This window comes from Cynocephalus volans, chromosome 11 (assembly GCF_027409185.1).
Source record: "Cynocephalus volans isolate mCynVol1 chromosome 11, mCynVol1.pri, whole genome shotgun sequence".
NCBI lineage: Eukaryota > Metazoa > Chordata > Mammalia > Dermoptera > Cynocephalidae > Cynocephalus > Cynocephalus volans.
In genome coordinates, this window is record NC_084470.1 from 24630902 (window position 1) to 24653764 (window position 22863).

Here is a 22863-nt window from a genome sequence, read left to right on the forward strand (position 1 = left end):
CTGTGGCTGTTGCTGTGGTGTTGAGCTGCTTTTTTGGCAGCTGTGGCTGTGGCAGTGGCTGCAATGGGCCACCTGCATGGAAGTGGTGTTTTCAGTGTGTTCTCTTGCCTGCTTCAAGGTGGAGGGGGCTGCAGCCCTTGACTCCTTGCCGAGGCATGCTCTCTTTTACATATTTGAGTTTTAATTCCATATCCTTCTGCTGCATATGGGTAGGCAAGTAATTAATGTTTCTGAGTTTCGGTTTCCTTGTATATAAGATGGGATGTTTTTCAACGTACAACAGGATTGCTGTTAGCATAGATGCTATAACGTATGTGAAAATGCTACATAATTCTCAAAAGAACTTATTTCTAGTCAGTGGTGTGAGATTAGCATGTTTTTGGATAAAAACCAAAATCATAGGAATCAGGTCATTTAGATATCATCTGGTTGATTGCCTTCAGTCGCAACATTTATTCACTTACTCACTGAGCAATTATTGAGTGTATAAAAGGCTTTATTTTAGGGGTTTTGGGATGTATTTTGGTGAATAAAACAAGTAAAGATCCCTGCCCTCATGGAACTTACCTTTAGCAGAGAGCTACGTGCTTTGCCTGAGAAAAGAATTCAGGTACTTTTAGAACTGGACTCCAAGTTAGCACTTTGTTCACTTGTCCTGTTAGCAACAGGTGAGGAAAAGTGGGTATTTATGAGTTTTCCCTTGTGCTTTGAGCCCCTGGATATACTAGCTGGCTGTAAGTTACTTATGTCTTGTGAGACAGACTGATGTAGAGAGTGTGCTCCTATTAGGACTTGGCTATGAGAATTCAATAACGGTGCTGTCAAATTGTGAGTAAATTACTCTGTTTCTGTTATAGTGGCTATATGTGCAATCCATGTATGAGCTCGTTAAATCATTTTCTTGTTTAGGTAGGGAAGGAACCAATGTCATTATTTTCTGAAGTATCTTTTTAACGCATATTGGAACACTGGCACTATGGCAGGGTGTGCTTCATATGTTATGTTGTAGCACTGGAGATTATGGTTTATGTGTCTGTTAGTTATTATCCTTGGGTAGGATTTGGGAAGCACCTGTAACATCTCTGCAGTTGTTGTGTAAATCATATCTTCGGGGGAATTCTTTTGTGAATTTTCCTTAGATAAAATATATATAAGTATTCATTGGATGTGAAATCTTGTTTCCTGACCCTGTATTAGTATCTAGCTGTCTTTATGCATTTGTATCCATCTGCTACAGTATTTTCAGATGCAGGAAGGTGACAGTGCATCCATTTGCAATCAAGTGACCATATGAGAGTACTTCAAGAAGTTTGTGGAAAAATAGAAATAACAGGTAATACGAATCTTTCTTTGAGCTTTTTGAAATACTCTCGCGCTTTCCCCTTGATTCCACATACCTTCTCCCAGAGGTGATATCACAGGCACTGGAGAGGCAAACCTGAACGCAGCTTTTTGTGATGGATAGCTTTGGGTTTCCATTTTCAGGGACCACAGAATTACAGTGAAAGTTAAGTTCTGAAATGAATTTCTGGAGGATGGTGGAGGGGAGATGCTTAGTAAGTGGATCTTTGTAACTTGTAGCCTGATCTGTTAAAGCAGTGCTAACTAATAGCCACTTCAGTGGGTTGTTTTTAAATGGACTCTTGATTCTGACCATATATGTTTTCTTCCTGAAATAGCAAAGTTAGTAAAGGCACTTAGTTACTGTAGATGCCTGGCTTCTTCTTGAGAGGGTCAGGAGATCCCCTTCCATGTCTTTTCAAAGCTGATTCCCAAGCCACCCCTCAGGACCAAAAGGGTGGGCCTGCCTGCCTTTCCTTAGTGGGGACCAGTCTTAGGCAGAAAAGAGGCAGCAGCCTGAAGGAAGGCGATGGAGGGTAGGGGCATATTTATGTTGTCTTCTGTTGTCAGTCATGTATGTCTTCTTTCTCTTAAAAGCTCTCTTTAATGTTTATACTCTCTGTGTGTGAGTATAGAACCCAGTTCGATCAGAACACTTAAAGTTGCAGGATAAATATATGAGGAAAACGCTGAATGTGACAGAGTATTACATGAAAAATCTTATTTAATCCACAAGATTATTGCTTGAACAGCTATGAGGATTGAAGATTTATGTGCTTTTTCTTTTTTAATTATGAAGAAAGGACCCCCTCCCCTTCTAACATTTATAATTCCCTGTCTTATGGTATAGTTACATATTAGGTCTCAGCTAATTTTCTAGGTATAATCTGACTAGCTAGATTTATTAGATTCTGATGAACAAACTGTTAATCTATTTCAGCTTGTTAGTTTCTATAAGCTAGGAACATTTGAAATAAGAGCTCCTTATTTATTTTCTTTTAGGATCAATTAAAGTATATTCAGTGGTTTTATACATATTAATTGATTTTGGTTTTTTCCTTCTCTCATTAATGGCTCATATATCACTGTCCTCAGAACCTAGAAGATTATCTTGACTAAATAAGTTTTTACTTAAGTTTTGACTGGTATATGGAAACTGTGGATGATTCATAGAATAATAGTGTTTTGGCTGACATTTGGAAACCATAGATGATGTCATAGAATAACAATTTTATAGTTGAGGAGGGACATTAACATCATCTGGTCTAACTCCTTTGTTTTATAGTTGGGAAAACTGATGCCTGGAGAAGGTGACTAAGTAATTGATTGCCAAAGGTTACTCAGCTATTTAGTAGCAAAGCGTGAGAGGAGATGTCAAAACTGTGAACTCTGCTTTAGTTCTGTTTCTATGAAATCTTTTTTTTTTTTTTTTGCCTTAACTGATTTCTGACATTTTCTTTAAAATACCATTTCCTTTAAAACCCATTTTTGATGTAATTGATCTTTATCATCAGCCAGCCATTCATGCATCTAACATTTGAGTAGCTACAAATAAAGTAAAACCCCAGCCCTGCTTGGTGTGCAGGGTAGTGGGAAAACACATTTGAACAACTCCCTGAAATATATTTAGTTAAATGCTATAAAGGTGGCTTTTTTTAATAAAGGGAGATGGTTTGCTGATTTGGCACTAATCGACCATTTTTGCAGCCTTGGGAAACCAATATTAATTTTTTTAATCATTTGGAAAAATATTTTTGTAATATCGAATTATTAGAACTTGAGCTAGACAGGCCAGGTCAGGTGGAACACAGGCTTTGAATAGTTTGTCAACTTAACATTGTCTAGGGGAAAAATGAATTTTTCTTGATGGGTCTTAGAGAGTTTTGCAGGAATAAATTTGGTTTTTCAGCTTGGAATTTTGGTTGTTTAAAAATAAAATTGTGAACAAATGTCTCTTTCTAACAAGAGAGCAGCATTCCTACTTTGCTGGGATTGGCAGTGAGAAGTTTGTCTGGTTAATGTAATTGGACAGCCGAAGTGGTTTTTATACTAAGTCAGGATAAGAAAACTATACATTCTAATGGCAAAATGCTTATTCTTCAGTCCATGTCTGTCTGTTCTTGTCCATCAGACGGAGCCCCTTTCCAACCTCCACCCATTCTCTGTCCACCTTGTCCTCTTTTTTCCTGACCCTTTCAGTTTCATCTTGTGGATCTCCAGTTCTGTTTTGAGGTCTCCTCTGACTCTTTTCATAGTGCTTCTTTATCTCTTCAGCTTAACTGAAACGTGATTTTCTCTCGTATGTAAAAGTTCCCTCCTAATCCTTTCCAGTCACTGGAAGCCATTTTTATTATACTCCCTCCCATCCATGGGGTAGGATTCAGCTCTTTCTCTCTCTTTTTAAAAATAATTTGTTGAGGTGAAATTCACACAAAATAAAATTAACCATTTTAAGGTGAATAATTCAGTGGCATTTAGTACATGTACTGTCTTGTGCAACTACCACCTCTATCTAGTTCCAAAACATTTCTATCACTCCAAAGTAAAACCCTGTACCCATTAAGCAATTTCTTTTCATTCCCCTCTCCCCATGGCCCCTGGCAACTACCAATCTGTGTTCTGTCTCTATAGATTTATCTATTTTGGATATTTTATATAAATGAAATTATAAAATGTATGACATTTTGTGTGTGATTGCTTTTACTTAGCATAATATTTTGGAGGTTCATCCACATTGCGGTCAATGTGGATGTACTTGTATCAGTATTTCATTTCTTTTATGACTGAATAATATTCCATTCTATGTATATACCACAATTTATCTATTCTTCTGTCAATGGGCATTTGGGCAGTTTTTACATTTTGACTGTTATGAATAATGCTGCTGTGAGCATGTGTATACATGTACTTGATTGAATACCTGTTCTCAATTTTGGATATATACCTAGGAGTGGAATTGTGAATCATATCGTAATTTTATGTTTAACTTTTTGAGGACCCACCAAACTGTGGTAAACCATTTTGCATCCCTTACCAGCAATGTACAAGGGTTCCAGTTTCTCTATGTCCTCATCAACACTTGCTATTTTCTGCTTTTTTGATTACAGCTATCCTAGTGGGTATGAAGTGGTAGCTCATTGTGATTTTGATTTGCATTTCCCTAAGCATTAGTGATGTTGAGCATCTTTTCATGTGTTTGTTGGCCATTTGTGTATCTTTGGAGAAATATCTATTCAAGTCCCTTGCCCATTTTTTAATTGGATTGGTTGTCTTTTTGTTGTTCAGTTGTAAGAGTTCTTTATATATTATGGATACTAGACCCTTATCAGATACATGATTTGCAGGTGCTTTCTCCCATTCTGTAGATTGTCTCTCCCCTTATTGATAATGGTTTTTGTTGCACAGAAGTTTTTAATTTTTATAAAGTCCATTTTATCTACTTTTTCCTTCTGTTGCTCATGCTTTTGGCATCATATCTATTTGGCATCATATTGCCAAATCCAAGGTAATGAAGATTTACCTCTATATTTTCTTCTAAGAGTTGTATGCTTTTATGTCTTATGTTTAGATTGTTGATCCATTTTGCATTAATTTTTGTATATGATATGAGGAAAGTGGTCCAATTTTATTTTTTTGCATGTGGATATCCAGTTCGCCCAGAACCATTTTGAAGTGAATATTTCTTCTCCATTAATTGGTCTTGGCACCATGTCAAAAATTAATTAGCCAAAAATAACTTTATTTCTGGACTCAATTTTATTCCATGGCCTACACGTCTGACATTATGCCAGTATCATACTGTTTAAACTAAAATAGCTTTGTGGTGAGTTTTGAAGCTAGGAAGTGTGAGTCCTCCAACTATGTTATTCTTTTTTAAGATTATTTTGGCTATTTGGAGTTGCTCGCAGTTCCTTATTACCTTCAGGATTTTCCTTTACATTTCTCCAAAAAAGTCAGTTAGAATTTTGATAGGGATTGCACTGAATCTGTTAATCACTTTGGGAAGTATTGCCATCTTAACAGTATTAAGTATTCCAACCCATGAACATGGGATGTTTTCCATTTACTTAGGTCTTCTTTAATTCTTTAAGCAGTGTTTTGTAGTTTTCAGTGTACAAGTATTTTACCTCCTTGGTTACTTTATTCCTAATTATTTTATTCTTTTGGATGCTATTGTAAATGGAATTGTTTTCTTTATTTCCTTTTTGGATTGTCCATTGTAGGACCAGCTTTTATCATGCATTATATCTTTTCTTTCCTACTTTGTTTTGTTCCAGGACAGTGACTTAGCATCCTTGTTGCAGAACTGGCTCAGTAAAGCATTACTGAAATTGTGTTCTTCACTTCCTCTCTAACCATTCCTTACTGCCCACTTCACCTATATGTCACCTACCACACCACTCCCTGACAATGGTAACTCCTGCTTTCAGGCTGCATTTAATTGCTATTGTCATATTTAAAACATTAATAATTAGTAACAATTAGAAATGAGTAGATTATCTAGATCCTATCTTTACTTGCCTTTTCTCTTTTTTTTAAAAAAATTTTTATTTAGCATATGATGGGTAAGAAAAGAGATTAAATTCAGAAATAAAGTATGATATTCTCTACAGATTTTTTTCTAAAAATAAATTTTTTAAAATTTGTTTATTTTATTTCCTGATTATCAGGATAAAACCTGTAGGGACCCATATGCCCCAAGGGATCACACCCCAATCACATAAGCCCTTCTCGGCCACACCCCATCATGGCGCTGGTTGCCCTTCTCTTCCGTATTCTCCTTCCCGCCAGCGCGAATTACACACCAGTCAGCTCCCCCCAAACCCCATGCGGTATGCTAAGTAGGGATTGTATTTTAAGCCAGTCAGCTTTCCCCTTAAAGCCCTATATATGTGTGTGTGTGCTGCCTAATAAACGGGCTCTCTCCGGTGGATCGTCAACTGGTGTCGACTCTTCCTTTCAAAACCTATAATAAAACCTATAAGTTCATAATGAGTTATGAACTATTTGGAAAATACACAAGACCATAAAGAAAAAGAAAAATATCGTACATTATTTAATAATGCATTGGCAATTTTTGGTAAATATCTTTTCATTCTTTTTTCCATGTTCTTGTTTTTCTTTATGTAGTTGAAATCTTTTGTAATGGTTAAGAGTATAGATAACTCTTTGAGACAGATGGTAGTTCTGTATGTTCTTTACTGTCTGTATCTGTTAAGTACTATCTGTATGTTAAGTTTTCCCTCTCTCCCTTCCTCTTTCCCATTGCTTTGTGGTCATATTGTGTCCTACACATGTTCTACTTTAAGGAACTGATTGTGCTTTTCCTTATAGCGGATTACTTTCTGTAAATATTTTATGGATGACTTGAAAGAAATTGAATTTCCTATGCAGTATCATCTTGGTGTGTATGTTAATTATGGCCATATATATATATAAAAATTATATCCTCTACATGCTAATATCAATTATAGACTGATAGTTTTGTACTCTGATTGTACTTGCTTTGGGTTCTCTTTGTATTTCTACTATTTTGGTTTTTTTTTTTTTAAATTCTTTACATTTTGAATTAGATTTTTCATTATTATACCTTCTTCATGAAGTATACCTCTTCTCAGTATAAAATGATTCCCTATTCCCTGTTAAAAACAAAGTTTTATTCATCTCTCAGTATGTTTTGAAGTAACTTTTTTGGGGGAAGAATATGTAATTGGTATGTTTTCTGAGGCCTTCAGAGAATGTTTTCTTTGCATATGATAAGGAATTCTATTTCCAGACAAATTCTTATCTGCTTCCTATTCCCTTGAAAACTATAGCTTTGTTCCATTCCCTGTCATCCTTAGGATTTTCCATATTATGCTCATTCAGATAGTGAGCATGGGTAATTCCAGAATTTTCTTATTTCATCCCCATTGTCAATATTGCATGTGAAAATTCTTTCCAAGTTTTGGCCTTCTCTTTTTGGTCTCTTTTTTCAGTTCAGAGTGCTTTGCCAAATTTTGCCTTTTGTTATATCTGTGTATTTTAAGGAAAAGTTGGAGGAAGGTGTTTTAGTCAATAATCATAGTATTAACCTTGATATACCAATAATGTCTTTACAAATATGATTTTTTTATTGAATTTTGTTGTTTGGGGGGCTTTTTCTGTAGCTCTTATCGGCCTTCATGGATTATTTTAGATAGTAATTGGATTTTTGTTTTAGTGAATTACCATAGCTGTATGCATATTTCTTTGAATGCATTTTTGAAAACTAGCTTTTATTGTTTTTTCCAGTTAACTTTCATAGAAAATTTGAGAAGAAAAAGAAAAAAAGCATACAGTAAAAATAACCCATAATCCACCATTTATTATCAGCCACTGTTAACATATTTTGTTACTGTACTTTCTTTCCTTTTTAATAAATGGAACACATACACAATATGCATATACTTAACTTTTAATTCACTGGACATTTATTGCATGAACTATCCTAGGTGACAGAGATTGTTGAAAATTTGCTGTATGTAGTTTGTTTATTGCCTATTTTCATTTAATGTTGCATAATAAGCAAAACTCAGTTCATTAAAATTAATTTGTAATAGTCCTGTTAAAGACTCCGTAGTCTTTAAAAAAATTTTTTTAGTCACTCTTTTGGGTCATTAAAACCTGTATTCAGAGGGGAAACCCAACATGTCACCTAGATGAACAGGGAGTGATTTGGTTGAAAGAGTATAATGGCAAGAGGTACTGCCTCTCACCTTCTCCAAAGAAAGAGAAACTGTTGAAACTATTGTTCTCTCTAATGGATGTATTATAGTTTATTAGTCATCGCTCTATTGCTGGTAATTTTTATTATTTCTTTCCTCAATTTTAATTATTATTTTGATTAATATCTTTGTATATAAAAGTTTGTGTCTATCTTTGGTTTTCTTAGGATGGAGTTTTAGTAATGGAATTACTGGGTCAAAGAATATAAATAATTATAAGACTTTATATATAGCCACAAATTGTTTGCCATACCCTGCCTGACATTCAGTATTATATTTAAGAATAGTAGTGTTTCTGTTACAGCACCACAAGCATTCCTAAAAAAAACCTTCAAGATTGCCTTTTCACTAAAAATAACAAGATTTATGGGAAAAATAAGGCTAAGGACACAACTTCTGTGTTATATAGGCATTGTTATTTTATTTACTAACCACTTAATAAGATAATTGGTGTTACAAGAACATGTCTTACGACAGAACGGACTGTGCTTGCTAATTTGATAGGTGAAAATTTGAATATAATTTTAATGGTTTCTTTGAAGAAAATCAAACCCTTTCAAACTGGGAATAACTTCCTTAGGTAATAAGGAACGTCTGTTTCAAAACATATGTTTTCAAAACCTGTAGTCAGAAAACAGCAACTCTGCTTAACAATCGTAATTTTAATACCTCAGTCTAGAGTAGTGAATTTCAAATTTACAGTTTATTTTGGTGACCATTAGGTGTTCATAGAGATTTGGATCACAGGGCTCCAAACTGTCAGCAGCTTATACATGTTAGTTTATCTGTTGAGGATAGAAGCGTCATTTTGTTGTGACTCATTTGTGGGAATGGCTTCATTCAGGATTATGCAGCGTTCAGTTATAGCACCAGAGAAGACAGAAAGTAGGGGAGTTGGTTTGAGACTGGATGTTTTCTTACTGGGGTGTGTATGTATGTCTGACATAGACTGGTGGGAGAAAGTTGAGGGTACTGGTAAGAAAGTAATTGGGGTTATTCTCTTGGGTGCTGATCGTTCTCGTTGTGATTTTAATTTGCATTTCCCTGATGACTGATGGTGTTTAGCACCCTTTCATATGTTTATTGACCACTTAAATATCTTTTATTATAAAATATTTGCTCACATCTTTTGTCCATTTTATTTAATTGCTTATCTTCTTATTTTTGTTTTGTAGGAGTTCTTTATATAGTCTAGAAACAAGTCCTTTAAAAAAAAAAAAACCAACATCTCCCCATTACCCCTCAAAACAGGTCCTGTTTTAGATATGAGAGTACTTCAAAAAGCTCGTGGAAAGATCTATATTATCTTTTTTTTTTTTTTTTTTTTTTTTTTTTGTCGTTTTTTCGTGACCGGCACTCAGCCAGTGAGTGCACCGGTCAGTCCTATATAGGATCCGAACCCGCGGCGGGAGCGTCGCCGCGCTGCCAGCGCAGCACTCTACCAAGTGCGCCACGGGCTCGGCCCTATATTATCTTTTAATTCTATTTTTCTTTGAAATTTTTGAAGTACCCTTATATATATTTTGTGAATATTTTATCCCAATTTGTGATTTCAATTTCATTTTCTTAACAATATCTTTTGAGGGGCAGAAGTTTTTAATTTTGGTGAAGACCAATTTATCAAATTTTTCTCTTTTCTTTTATGTTTTGTGTGACCTGTCCAGGAAATCTTTGCTTACTCCAGATTGTGAAGATTTTCTGTACCTACCTACGTTTTCTTTTACAAACTTTAATAGTTTTAGCTTTTACATTTAGGTTTCTGTCTAAATCAGGTTTTGTGTGATGTATAAGATAAGGGTTAAGATTTATTTTTTTTCCATACATTTGTCCATCCAGTTGCTTTAGCATCATTTATGGAAACCACTTTAATTGAATTGCCTTGGTGCTTTTGTTGTAATTTCATTGGCTGAATAGTTAGTTGCGGGTTTGTTTTTGCATTCTGTTCTATTGTATGAGTATGTTTATCCTTAAACCCATACCACACTGTCTTGATTGCTATAAGTCTTCAATGTATTGCTAAATCAGGTAATGTGAATCCTCAACATTGTTTTTTCATTTTCAAGATTGTTTTGGCATTTACATTTCATTTTAGAATCAATTTGTTTATTTCTTCAAAAAGTCTGTTGGGATTTTGATTAGGATTACATTGAATCTACAGATAGATTTGAGAGACTTGACATCTAAACAGTATTGAGGCTTATCCAAGAGAGTGGTATATCTCTCCACCTATTTAGGTCTTCTATAATTTTTCTTCCCCATGTTTTGCAGTTTTCAGCATAGAGGTCTAGCATAGCTTCAGTTAGATTTATTCCTAGGTCCCTGGTGTTTTTTAATGTTTTGGTATTGATTTTTAAATTTTATTTTCCAGTTGCTAATATAGAAATACAATTGATTTTTAAATATTGGTCTTGTATTCTCAGACCTTGCTAAATTCACTAATTGGCTTTGGTAGATGCCATAGTGTTTCCTACACATGTAATCACGTCCTCTGTGAATAATGACAGTTTTACTTCATCCCTATGCTTTTTATGTCTTGTCATCGTAGTACGTTGGCTAGGACCTCCAGTACAAGGTTGAATAGAAGTGGTGGAAGTGGACATCTTTGCCTTGTTTCTGATCTTAGGAATAAGGATTTAATAAATAATTTACCATTGGGTATGATGTCAGATGTAGGGTTTTTGTAAATGCTCTTTACCAGACTGAGAAAATTTCTGTCTATTCCTAGTTTGCTGACAATTTTCATCATTGATATGGGCTTTGAATTTTTTCAAGTGATTTTTCTGTATCTGTTGGGATGATCTGGATTTTTGTCTGTTTTTTGATGACTGACCAATGCAGGGATCAAACCCTGAACCTTGGTGTTATCACCACCATGCTCTAACCAACTGAGCTAACTGGCCAGCTTTGGGTTTTTGTCTTTCATCCTGTTAATGAGGTGAATTATGTTGATATTTTAAAGGTTAACCTTTCATATATACTTGATCATGATGTATTATCCCTTTCATATATTGCTGTATTCAATTTGCTGATGTTTTGTGGAGAATGTTATAATTAAGTCTATATTCATGAAGGATGTTGGTCTATAATTTTCTTTTCTCATCATGTTTTAGTTAGGTTTTAGTATCAGTATGATGCTGGCTCCATAATAAGATAAGTTAGAAAGTGTTCTCTTTGACTGTCTTCTGACAGAGTTTATGTAAGATTAATGTTACATCTTCCTTAAATATTTGAAAGAATTCACTAATAAAGCCATTTAGACCTGGAGCTTTTGGGGGATGTAGGTTTTTAATTGTTTGGAATTTTTATTTCTTCTTATTGTCAGTTTTAGTAAATTGTTTTTCAAGGATTCTTCTCTATTTCATCTAGGTTATTGAATTTATTGTCATGAAGTTGTTCATAATATTCTTTTTATTTTTTTAACATTTGTAAGATTTACAGTAATGTTCCCTCCTCATTCCTGATATTGGTAATATGTATTTGGTGTTTTCTCTTTTTTTCTTGATCAGTCTTACAAAGGGTTTAATTGTTTTATTAATCTTTTCAAATAACCAACTTTTGGCTTTATCCTTATATTTAATTTCTTTATAATGATATTTGAAAAGAAAGATAGTCTTTATGATTTCTGGTTAGAATCTGTTTATTTAATGTGTATGGTTTAATTCATGATTAATCCACTCTCACTGCTTCATGTCCTGTAATTATATTGTTCAAATCATATATGTCCACGCTAAATTTTTATCTTTTGATTTCTGAGAGGATGTTAATTTCCAGCTGTAATTGTGGATTTGTCTGTTTCTTCTTGCTAGTTTTTTCTGTTGGTTTGTTGATTTCTGTATTTGAAGCTCTTTTGTCAGTTGTACTACTGTGTTTTGTGGTTTTTATCAATATGCATTTTAGTCCTTTTCTGTTGCTTAGAAATACCTGAAACTGGGTAATTTATAAAGAAACAGTATTTATAGCTTACAATTTCGGAGACTGGGAAGTCCAAAGTCCAGAGACACATCTGGTGAGGTGACTCTAAGCAATACAGGGTGTCACATGGTGAGAATGGTGGAGCAGAGAGAGCTAACCTCCTCACTGGCTGTCCTTTTAAAGCCCTCAAAACCGTGCCCATGATCACCATTAAACCATCAATGGATTAATGCATTTACTAGGGCATGGTCCTCACAATCTAATCACCTCTTCAAGTCTATCTTTCATCTACCGCAATAGGACTTCCCACCCTCTTAACACTGTCACAGTGGGGACCAAGTCTCAATGAATTTGGGGGGACGTCCAATCCACAGCAATATAAAACCTTATTAATACATTTCATATTAATTAAAGAATTTATTAGTCTGAAATCTTTTTACCTGACTTCTAGTTTGTCTCATGTCAGTACTGCCTCATCTACTTTACTTGCTTTTCTTTTTATTTACCTGGCATATACAGTTGACTCTTGAACAAGACAGATTTGAACTGCATGGGTCCACTTCTATGTGAATTTTTTTCAGTAAGTATATTGGAAAATTTGTGGTTGGGTATGTCATAAATGCATAACATACAAGGGTACAAAGTTCATCGAAAGATTTGTATTCTCTTTTAATTCTGTTTTTCCACAAACTTTTTGAAGTATCCTCATGTGTAACCAGACAGGTAAGTAGCCTACCTAACTGTAGGCTATTAGTAGTTAAGTAGTTAAGTTTTTGGATAGTCAAAAATTATATGTGGATTTTTGTCTGTTTGGGGGTGTCTGCACCCCTAACCCCAGTGTTGTTCAAGGGCCAACTTATATTTCTAAATTTTGTTATAGGCGTGTCTCTTGTAAACAGTGTCTATCTAAACTAGGGTAAGACTCAGACTTGTTTTTTTTAAGTATGCAAATTAAACTGTTTATAATTATTATTACTGATGTTTTCTTTGTACCCAGCTTACTAGTTGCCTCCTACATTCTCCCACCTCCTTCTCCCCTTTCACCTCCTTCCCTCCTTTTGCCAACACCACCAGTCCTCCCTCTTCAGATGTTTGCTAGTACTTCCTGTCCTGCCAGCAGGGAGAGCTTTTTGCAGAAGGCCTCTAACTTTCTTTCATTACATTTGGTATCCTCTATAGGATAAATAAAGCAGTGCTATCCGGTCAGTGCAGCACTTTTCCCCATGTAGGCTTCAAATCTTCTTTCTGAATTGATAGTATTAGATACAGTTCACAAATGAGAAAACTAATTTTACTGGAGAAATGCCTGTAGCAGAGTTACTTGTTTCTGTATCTATATATTCATAGGAAGTATGAGATCCCCATCTTGACCTCTCTGCATACCATGATGTTTCAGAGCCATAGTGCAGGCTCAGTAAATGTGAGATTTTCATTTCAGTTGGTCTCCCTTATACCTTTCTCCTCCAACATGTGGAATATATATGTCATGCATTATTAGATGAACACCTGGACAGAACTTTAAATAACAGTAAATCAGTTCAAGAGAAAGTCACTGCCTGCTTTCATTCTTTCAATTCTTTGGATTTTCATGGAGAAAGCCTCTGTGTGAATCCTTACCTCTCTCAAACACTCAAATATCCCCCTCCTCCCTTTTTGTAAACAGTTAGCTGGGCTCAAGTTCACTGCCTTGATAGGCACAACTATTTAGCTAGAATGAAGTACTATTGTTTTGTTTTCCTTTTAATTGTTTTTTGGTTACCTTGTATTTTTTTCACATTAACTTGATTTTCCACTCAAGGTAGTGATTAATTTTTATCTTTAAAATTTTTGTTTTAAAAAATTGAATCAATTTTGAAGAAAGATATTAAATATAGTAGCATAAAGGGGTATGACAGAATTGGAGAATGTGATATATATTGGAGGTTGGATGTGGCTCTGGTTGTGGTGGTATGGGAATGAGTGAAATTTGGGAGTCGTTTCTCCAGCCTTCTCAGGCTTTTCAGTTATTTCTGTTTTGTACACAGTACTAACCTGTTGTTTAACAAGTATTTACTGAGTGTCTACTTTGTGTAGAGAACTATGTCCTGAGGATATGATGAGAAATGTGATGTTCTCCACCTTGTAGTCTAGGTAGGAAAAAGGACATGTGCCTGTGAGGCACCTGGTCTAAGTGTTCTGTGTTAAGTGCTGTCAGAGTTCCGAGGTCATTGTGCTGATAGAGGAAGCAGAGGTCATATCTGCCTGCGGGCTTGAGGCCGTGGCTCATGCTTATGTTTTAACCCAGGTGCTTTTCTCCCTTCCATTTTGAATCTTTCTTCCTAAATCCACATCAATTTTGGGGGAGAAGGGGCGTTTCTTTGTAGGCGCTACTCTGTGAAGTATTATATCCAGAAAGAAGAGCATCACATCAGTCCTCAGAAGACAGAGTGGTTACCAGAGTTCTGGTTCCAGCTCACCTGTTGTTAGTGGGAGAGCTATTTAATTGTTCTCAGTCCCAGTTTCTATATCTTTGTTGGCGGTGATGAAACCCAGTGTCCTTCCTGCTTCATAAGGCAGTACATTTGAGAGCCGGTTGTAATATACATTTGTAATCCATCTTATTTTTACTGTTATTAGAATTTGAAATACTAATGGGTATGATTTTGAGGGTATTTTAGGTGTTTAATTATTTTTTCCCTATTTTTTTCTAGGTCTTGATGCAGAACTTTATTATGTGAGAAATGACCTCATTAGTCATTATGCTCTATCCTTTAACCTGTTAGTACCCACTGAGACAAACTTCCTGCACTTCACTTGGCATGCGAAGTCCAAGGTAAGAAGATGGTTAACCATAGTTGTCATAACAGGGTTACCCAGGCCCCAGAGGCAAGGGCTGTATTTAAGGAGTGGGCTGTCATCTGTACAAAAGGGTTGGTGGGTGGTATGCTATAACAGTGCTGGGTCTTTCCAGATTTATATTTTAAATTTTGAGCCTCTTACTCTAAAATTTCTCAAATGAAATGAAGGAGGCCATTATTTAGGTGATTAGCACATGACAGAACACTTACATCCTTTCAGGCTTTTCAATCAGGGATGCAGATCTAACTTGAAAAGAGAACAGTTTGGGCCAGCCCCGTGGCTCACTTGGGAGAGTGTGGCACTGGAAGTGCCAAGGCTGCGGGTTCGGGTCCTATATAGGGATGGCCGCTGTGCTCACTGGCTGAGTGTGGTGCAGACCACACTGTGCCAAGGGTTACGATCTCCTTACTGGTCAAAAAAAAAGAACAGTTGGACCTGATAATGACTGTGCTGTTATGGTGAAACCATATGGGTGGGGGTTTGGGGGAATGGTTAGATAGTTCTTTTAGACATGTTTGATAAAAAAGGTATAGTTCTTCCATTTATGGAGAAATGGTGAAAGAGAGGCACAGCAGATGCAGCCACTCGTGTGTATAGTGGTGAGGCTCCATCAGCTGTGAGGGACTGAGACTCCAATACTTCAAAACTTCTTGCCTGGTTTACTATTTGCTGAATTCTTTACGTTTTCTCTGACTGCCTGGGTTCCTCGAACATGGTCAGTTTTCTCCTATGTCAAAGAGTGGGAGACTGAGCGTGGAGCCCAATCATCCACCACCTGCCCCAACAACCTACTTCAGTTTCTTTTATCAACTTTTATTTTATTTATTTATTTAAAATGTTTATTTCCTTTTTTTTCTTTTTTTTAAATTGAATCATAATTGATTATACATATTTTTGGGGTTCAACGTTGATGTATGTTGATCAAATCAATATTATTAGCATATATATTATTACAAATCATACTTATTCTTTATGTCTCTTATCCAATCTCTCCCCAGTCCTCTCTCCCTCCCCCCTCCCACCACTGATAACCCTAGATGTCTTCTCTCCTTCTGAAAGAGTAATGGTTACTCTGTTGATTTGTTGCCTAGATGATCTGTCCAATGCTGAAAGGTATGGTCAAGTCCCCCACTATTATCGTAGAGTAGATGCTTCTTCTGTCACTCTGGAATGGGCTTTGTGGAGAGAGACCTCCTCTTCTTTTCTTTGGTCTGCTGGTGACTCTCGTTGTGTCAGTGCACTTGAGGGGCTGGTGGGCCATCTACGTGGTGGTCGTGGCATCTAGCCACTTGTGCGGCAGCCATGGCTATTGTGGTGGCTGTGGTGGGCCGCCCACATGGAAGTGGTGTTTCTGGTGTGCTCCTTGCCTGTTTCAGGAGGAGGGGTCTGAGTAGGACTTTATTGGAAAATAAAAATAGTCTTGCTACTAAAAATAAGTAAGAATACCGATTGTAGAGGGTTTTTAAGTATTATAAAGTGGTGTCTGTTCTGATACTTGTGAGTTGTTTAAATTTGACATTTTGATATAGTTTTTTTATCTTAAGTTTTTCTACTTGGAAAACAATAATGTTTATTGAGAAAAATCAAATGATACAGAAATGTTTTAAGAACTGTAAGATTTTGTACACCCATAAGTAATCATTGTAATTGGTATAACTTCTTTAAGGCCCCCTTTATTTTCTTTTTTAAGCAAAAAAGGGATTTTATGATATATGTATTGTACAGTTCTTTCCCTACACCAAACAATATATCTTGGCATCTTTCCATCTCTCTAATTCACTCATTCTCTGTAATGGCTTCATAATATATTGTTTGAATGTATGATGTGTTGTTATTTAAGTCCTTCATTGATGGATACATGGATTTTTAATAGTGTTTTACTATCTCAAACGAGGCTTCCCTTCACTGTTACTTACAGTTTCCTTCACTTCATTTGGCAGGCAAAATCCATGGAAAGGGATGGTGAAAACAATTGGTAGTTTATCTTTTGTTGATATTTCTACATTTACTATCTTTTTATTCTTTATTTTGTAAATTTGTTTCTACCTTTGCTACTGATGTATACAGAAACACAAAAAATATGTGTGAATGTGTATCCATTTATGTGTGTATGAATGTGTGTATTTGTGTATGCATGTTTGTATATAGGTATAGATGTGTGTATGTACTGTATATAAATAAATTAAGAACATCTTCGTTCAGAAATTTATGCACTTAGGGCAGTATTTCTGAATAGTAAGTTATCACTAAGAATGAAATGGCTGCGTCAAAGAGTGTGCATGCTTAAAATTTTGATAGATATTGCCAAATTATTTCTCCTTCTCCTCTCCCAAGATGGTACCAGTGAGCCAACATTTTTTACAGAGTGAATAAGGTTGTTTATTCTCTCTCTCTCTCTCTCTCTCTCTCTCTCTCACACACACACACACACACACACACACACACACACACACACACACACACACACACACACATTTTTTCCCTTGAACTGTTTGAAAGTGAGTTGCAAGCATCGTGTCCCTTTATCCCTAATGCATCAGTTTGTATTTTCTAAGAACAAAGGCATTCTTCACACAACTAAAGTACAGTTATCAAAACAGGAAATTTAACATTATTATAATACTGTTATCTAATCCACAGTATTCACACTTCATCAGTTATACCAATAATGTTGTTTACAGCTAGTTTTTCATTGTTGGTGTCTTTTTAGTTCTCTATTAATCTGGAACAGTTCCACAGCCTTTCTTTGTGTTTTTTGGCCTTGACACTTTTTGAAACATATAGGCCAGTTATTTTGTAGAATGCCCCTCTGTTTGAGTTGTCTGAGGTTTCCTCATGGTTAGATTCAGGAATGTCTCTTTGGTGGTAATACCACGGAAGTGCTGTTTTTCATAGTACACGTGATGTCAGTTTGTCCCATTATTGGTGACATTAACTCTGACTTAGTTCACTAGATTTCTCCACTGTAAAGTTTTTCCGTTTATAATTAATCAGTAATTTGTGGGGAGATAATTTGAAGCTATGTTAAAAATTTTAAAAAAAAAAACTGTTCTCTTATCACCCTTTCAACCACTGGTATTTGTTTCAGTGTTTAGACAAGGTTTCACTTGTAGCCAGCGCTGTGATGGAGGGTGGTGTGTTCCCTCACACTGGGAGAGGTAGGACCTGTACTAGATAACCATTCAGTGGGCTTTTTTTTTTAAAGAAGGAATTTAAACATTTGTGGAGTGGCTGGTCTTGAATTTTAAGTTCCTGTGCAACTCTGAGAGTCAGTGTTTCTGTGAACCTGTTTCAGGCAGAGAAGCTTCTTATATTCTTCAAAAAATTGATAGATAGTTGTTTGTTACTATTTCTACCTTTGATATTGATGAATATAAAAACAAATAATACGTATTTTTTAATTAGTGTAAGATTTAGTAGACAATTCTATTGTAGGCACCTCTACTAACCTTGAGCAGAGTGTGAATATTTCTGGGTTCACTTAAGAAAAAAGAATGCTGATACATCATGAGAATGTCTTATGGGTAAGTGTATGGGTTGTGATTTGTGAATAAAAAGGCATCGTGGGAGGTGGCAGTTAGAATTGAACAGAATAGAACCTTGTCTTGCTCATTCCTTTTAAAAAATATACATATGCAGTGTTTTTATTTGGGGTGAGTTTCAGGACTTTGACACTGCTGGTAGTGGGTGCCTGAGTCTTAGGAGCCTGTCACGGGAGGCAGTTAAAGTGGAAGAGAATAGATAGAAGGGCTCAGGAGAATATGCATGTTGGAAGGGAAAGCGCTATTGGCATGGTGCATTTGGTATCAGGAGGAGCCTTGGTACAGCTCTAATTGTACTTCCATGTTGTAGAGCACAATTTCTAAACTGCTTCTTTGGCAGATATCAATACCATCTTTAGTGCACATTTGGGCTGCTACTGCTAGTGTGATATTCCTGATAAGGAAGAAGTTCCCTGACTCATTGGAAGGCATCACCATCTATTTACATGTTCAGGTCAGAAGCCTAGAAGGGATCTTAGTCTTCTTCTATACCTTCTAAGTCCAGTTGGTTCTCTGTCATAATTACATCTAACTTCATTTCCTACCTCTCTTGGGACCCAGCGTCTTGTCCTTTATCTGTGCCTTCATTGTTTCTTCCTAGATATGGAAATAGCCTTCTAACTGGTCTTGTATCTGGACTGACCTCTTGTTGCATCCTCCACAAAGCCACCCTAGGGTTCTCTATTGCCACCAGAATAGAGTTCTGATTTCTTAGGAGGCCTTTATGATCTGGTCCCTGCCTTTCTTTTCTGCCTCATCATTAGCCAGTCATTTAGTGGCACGTTGTCTATTTTTTATTTTCTTGAATGCCCTGTGATCTGTCACATTGCTTCTGTTTGCTCTGCTAGAAATATCCTTTTCTTATTCTCTATTAGATTAACTCCTGTTTATCTCATAAAACTGTGACCAGGTGTCACCTCTCCTCCAGCTGTGTTAGAAGCCCTCTTGTATCCACAGTGTCCTTCTCCTCTCTCATAGCCCTATTCATACTCTAAGAATATTGTAATAGTTGATTTTCTTTTCTTTCTCCCTCCGAGATCCTGAGTACCTCAAAGGGTATTCCCTGTGTCTGGTATAGCACCTGGTACTGACTACAGAAGAGAAGTGCAGGTAGAAGCCACAGGGCACAGCTTGCCAAATGGAGAACTTTTGAGCAGTTGGAGCTTTTCAAAATTGGAATATGCTCATTTAGGAATGGTGACTTTCCTGTTTCTGGAAGTATGAGAACACGCTGGGTACACCCGACAGTAGTTTCACAGACAGGCTATTTCAGGTAGTTTACTCTGAATAGAGTGGGGTTGTAATTTTGGGAAAATGAATGGAATTCATAGATTGAATATATAGTTAAACTTATTTCACTAGTTCATTTGCAACAGGTATAAAAAGTTAGAAGAAAGTAACCATCTTATTATCGTAAAAATAAATTAATTAAAAAATAAAAGAAAGTAATCCTCTTTTATCTTGAAACGTTTTATAATAAAAAATGAAAGAATATGTGTATGTTAATCTAGTTTCAGGCTTCAGCCACCATTACATCTCCTAATTCCAGTTCTAGGTCATAAGCTGATGATTTTAGCAAAGTTGATTAAGTGAAGTTTGTTTTAAAAATTAATGTTTTGAGTAGGCATTGTATGGACGTACAGATTCAAAAGTTGTAAAGAGTATCCCATGAAAAATAAGTCCCTTACACTTTCCTAGTGCCATCCCTGAGCAATCCAGCGGCTCAGTTCCTTTCCCTGAGTCAACTACTATTGCCTGATTCTTGTCTTTTCTCTAGAGATAGTATGTGCATAGATAAGCATCTCTCTCTCTCTCTCTCTCTCTCTCTCACACACACACACACACACACACACACACACACACACACACACACACACACGGCTGCTTATATATCTATATATTTTTAAAACAAGTAGTATGCTGCATACTTTTCCGCAGTTTGCAGAGCACAGAACAATGTACGAAGAGTTTTCAAAAAGTTAATGGAAAGATTCGCATTCTTTTTAATTCCATTTTTTTCTGTGAACTTTTTGAAGTACCCTTGTATCCTGGTAAAGATTCTCTGCAGCTTCATATAGAGTTGCATTTTCCCCCCTTCAAATTGCAGTATCATGTATTATTATATGGTTGTACTTTGGTTTATTGATCAATTACTATGAGAGGAAGCTAAGACTCAGATTTGGGAAGGGACTTGCTTAAGGTAGTAGTAGGGGCAGAGGAATTGGAGGTAGAGATGACCTGAAAAGAGACAGTGGAGACATGGCGAAGGGTTCTTCACCTGATCAAGTTGGCTCTGGATGCAATCATGAACTTTCAGAAGTAAGGCCATGGCTCCCAAGCCCACTTTATAAGAAACTCTTGGTTCTTGCCATTATTTGCTTCTAAAAATCTCCAGGCCTCCTTGGTATGTCAATTCAACATTGGAGTTATTTTATCATTAGTTTTCAGACATCAAAACTTCTGCCAGTAGAGTTGATCTCCAGTGTTTACATGACTCTGTTTTGTCTTGTCGGACAGACTGTGGTCCCCTCAGAGGCTGGAGCTGTGTCTTATTCTTATCATGTACCTCACACATGCGTTAGAGTGGTTGAAAGAGACAATTGTGTTAATTGCAGTTTGAGATGAGAAAGAACTCTAGTATTGCCTCTCACAAGGCCACATTTAAAGAAAAAAAAGCAGACCACTGGGTGGTTTTAACAGATAATTAATGTCTTCTATATTCCAGAACACTGATTTCTAGGAATAAAACAGGCAACTGCATCTGTTAAGTGTCAGTAGATATTTTAGATAGCTGAAAGGCAAAAGTATACCGAAATGTAGCAGAATACTCCCCACATTCATCCTCACCCCATAGCTCTTTTCTTGTTTCAGGAATTCTTCATCATCGTCAGGAGGGTCTGCAGGGAACTTATCCAGAGTTCCAACAGCAGCCCTTGGGGACGAGCCTGTTGTGTCCCCTGCTGAGTGAGGTTTCTGTGAGAAAGGCAGTACTTTTGGTAATTTCAGAGAAATTAAAAGTCTATTTGGCTGTAGGCAAGTGTATTCACTTTAAATCTGTATTGTCTTTGTTCCAGAAGGAAATGGTTTTACTCATCAGCTGCCTTATGGCAGTTGCCCTTTGTTTCCAAGTAAGGAAGATTACCAAAAATGTTTATTTTTTAGATTATTCAAATATTTATATTTTCTCTAGTTTCTTTTCTGTAGTATTTTGGCTCATTCTTTTTTCTGATAAACAACTGCTGTTCACATTTCTTTGTTCCAATAGATTATAAATGTTAACTTTTGAACAGATCTGTTTTTTCAAAGGATGATTGGCAAGTGAGATGTTTTACAGATCAATACATGCCACAATGGAAAAAATTGGACTTCTATAATTGGCAATTTCTTCTCTGATCCTAGAAACCACAACTTAAATTTTAAAAAATTATTATTTTTGTGTGTGTGTATGACTAGTACAGGGATCAAATCCTGGACTTGGTGTTATCAGCACAACACTTTAAACAACCAAACAAACTGGCTACCCGAAATTTTAAAATTTATATCCTGAAGACTTGAGAGGGAAAAGAGAACTGCCTTGTGAGTGCCTCCCACGTTTAGCCAGTCCCTTTAAAAGGAAGCTGGCAAAGGGCAGCCTTCCATGCTTTCTCATTTCATATTCCTCCAAGCTGCTGGTGTGACCAAAGAAAGGGTCATACCAATCCTCTGACCTTCTCAGACATCTGACTCAGCCCCTTTTCCACCTCTCTCCAGACCCCTCGCTCTACTCAGCCCCACTCACAACCTCATTTCCCTCTCTCCGACCTTTCTCTCTCCCTGCCACACTGAGATACTTGGGTGCAGTCTTGTCCCCCACCCTCAGCACTGCAGTTAGAGCCCTTGACCCCTTTGTTATACTCTCTGTATTGTTTTCTTAGGGGTTCTGGTCCCTGGTCAGCTGATCCTTTGCTTGCAATAACTGACCTAGAATAAAGGAGACAGAGCAAGTTTGGGAAACATAAGTTTGGCTTTGAATCTATTAAATTTGAGGGCTGTAGGATTATTAGGTAGATATGTCTAGTTGGTAATTGGACATATAGGAGAGACTGAAGATTGGTGACAGCAAGAGAGACAGGCTGATGATAATGAGATCCCATCAGTGATGAAATGGGCCAGAATCTAGTGTACTAGGAGAGATGCATTTATAATTTGGAGAGGGGAATGGACTTTTCCTTAGGACTGTAGTGCAAAGGAAGGGTGCTCTTAATAGATCTACCTGGTGTCAAAAAGAAAGGCAGAAAAGGGGTTCTTATGTGTTAGCTGAAGGGGATGAGTATATTGTCCAAGAAGTGAGGAGGGCATTGGGTGTGAAGCAGCAAGGCTCTGTGAGGTTTGGAGTGAGAAGACTAGGGAAGAAGAGGGCTTGGTGAGAAAGGGATTGCTGAGCAGAACGAAGGGCCCACCCTGAGACTGTGGGGTCATGATGTGTTAGAGCACCTTCTCTCCAG

The 22863-nt window shown here is 36.5% G+C and overlaps 1 protein-coding gene across 3 annotated transcripts in view; it reads left to right on the forward strand.

Moving 5' to 3' along the window:
- The window catches only part of RYK (receptor like tyrosine kinase), a 105467-nt gene that overhangs the window by 16518 nt on the left and 66086 nt on the right, over positions 1 to 22863 (forward strand). For all 3 annotated transcript variants that reach the window (XR_010024870.1, XM_063113875.1, XM_063113876.1), the window contains exon 2: positions 14690 to 14811. Coding sequence is in view for 2 of the 3 variants with exons in the window: in XM_063113875.1 (XP_062969945.1) it covers positions 14690 to 14811 (122 nt within the window). In the remaining variant the exon portion in view is untranslated. The remainder of the gene's footprint in view (positions 1 to 14689; positions 14812 to 22863) is intronic.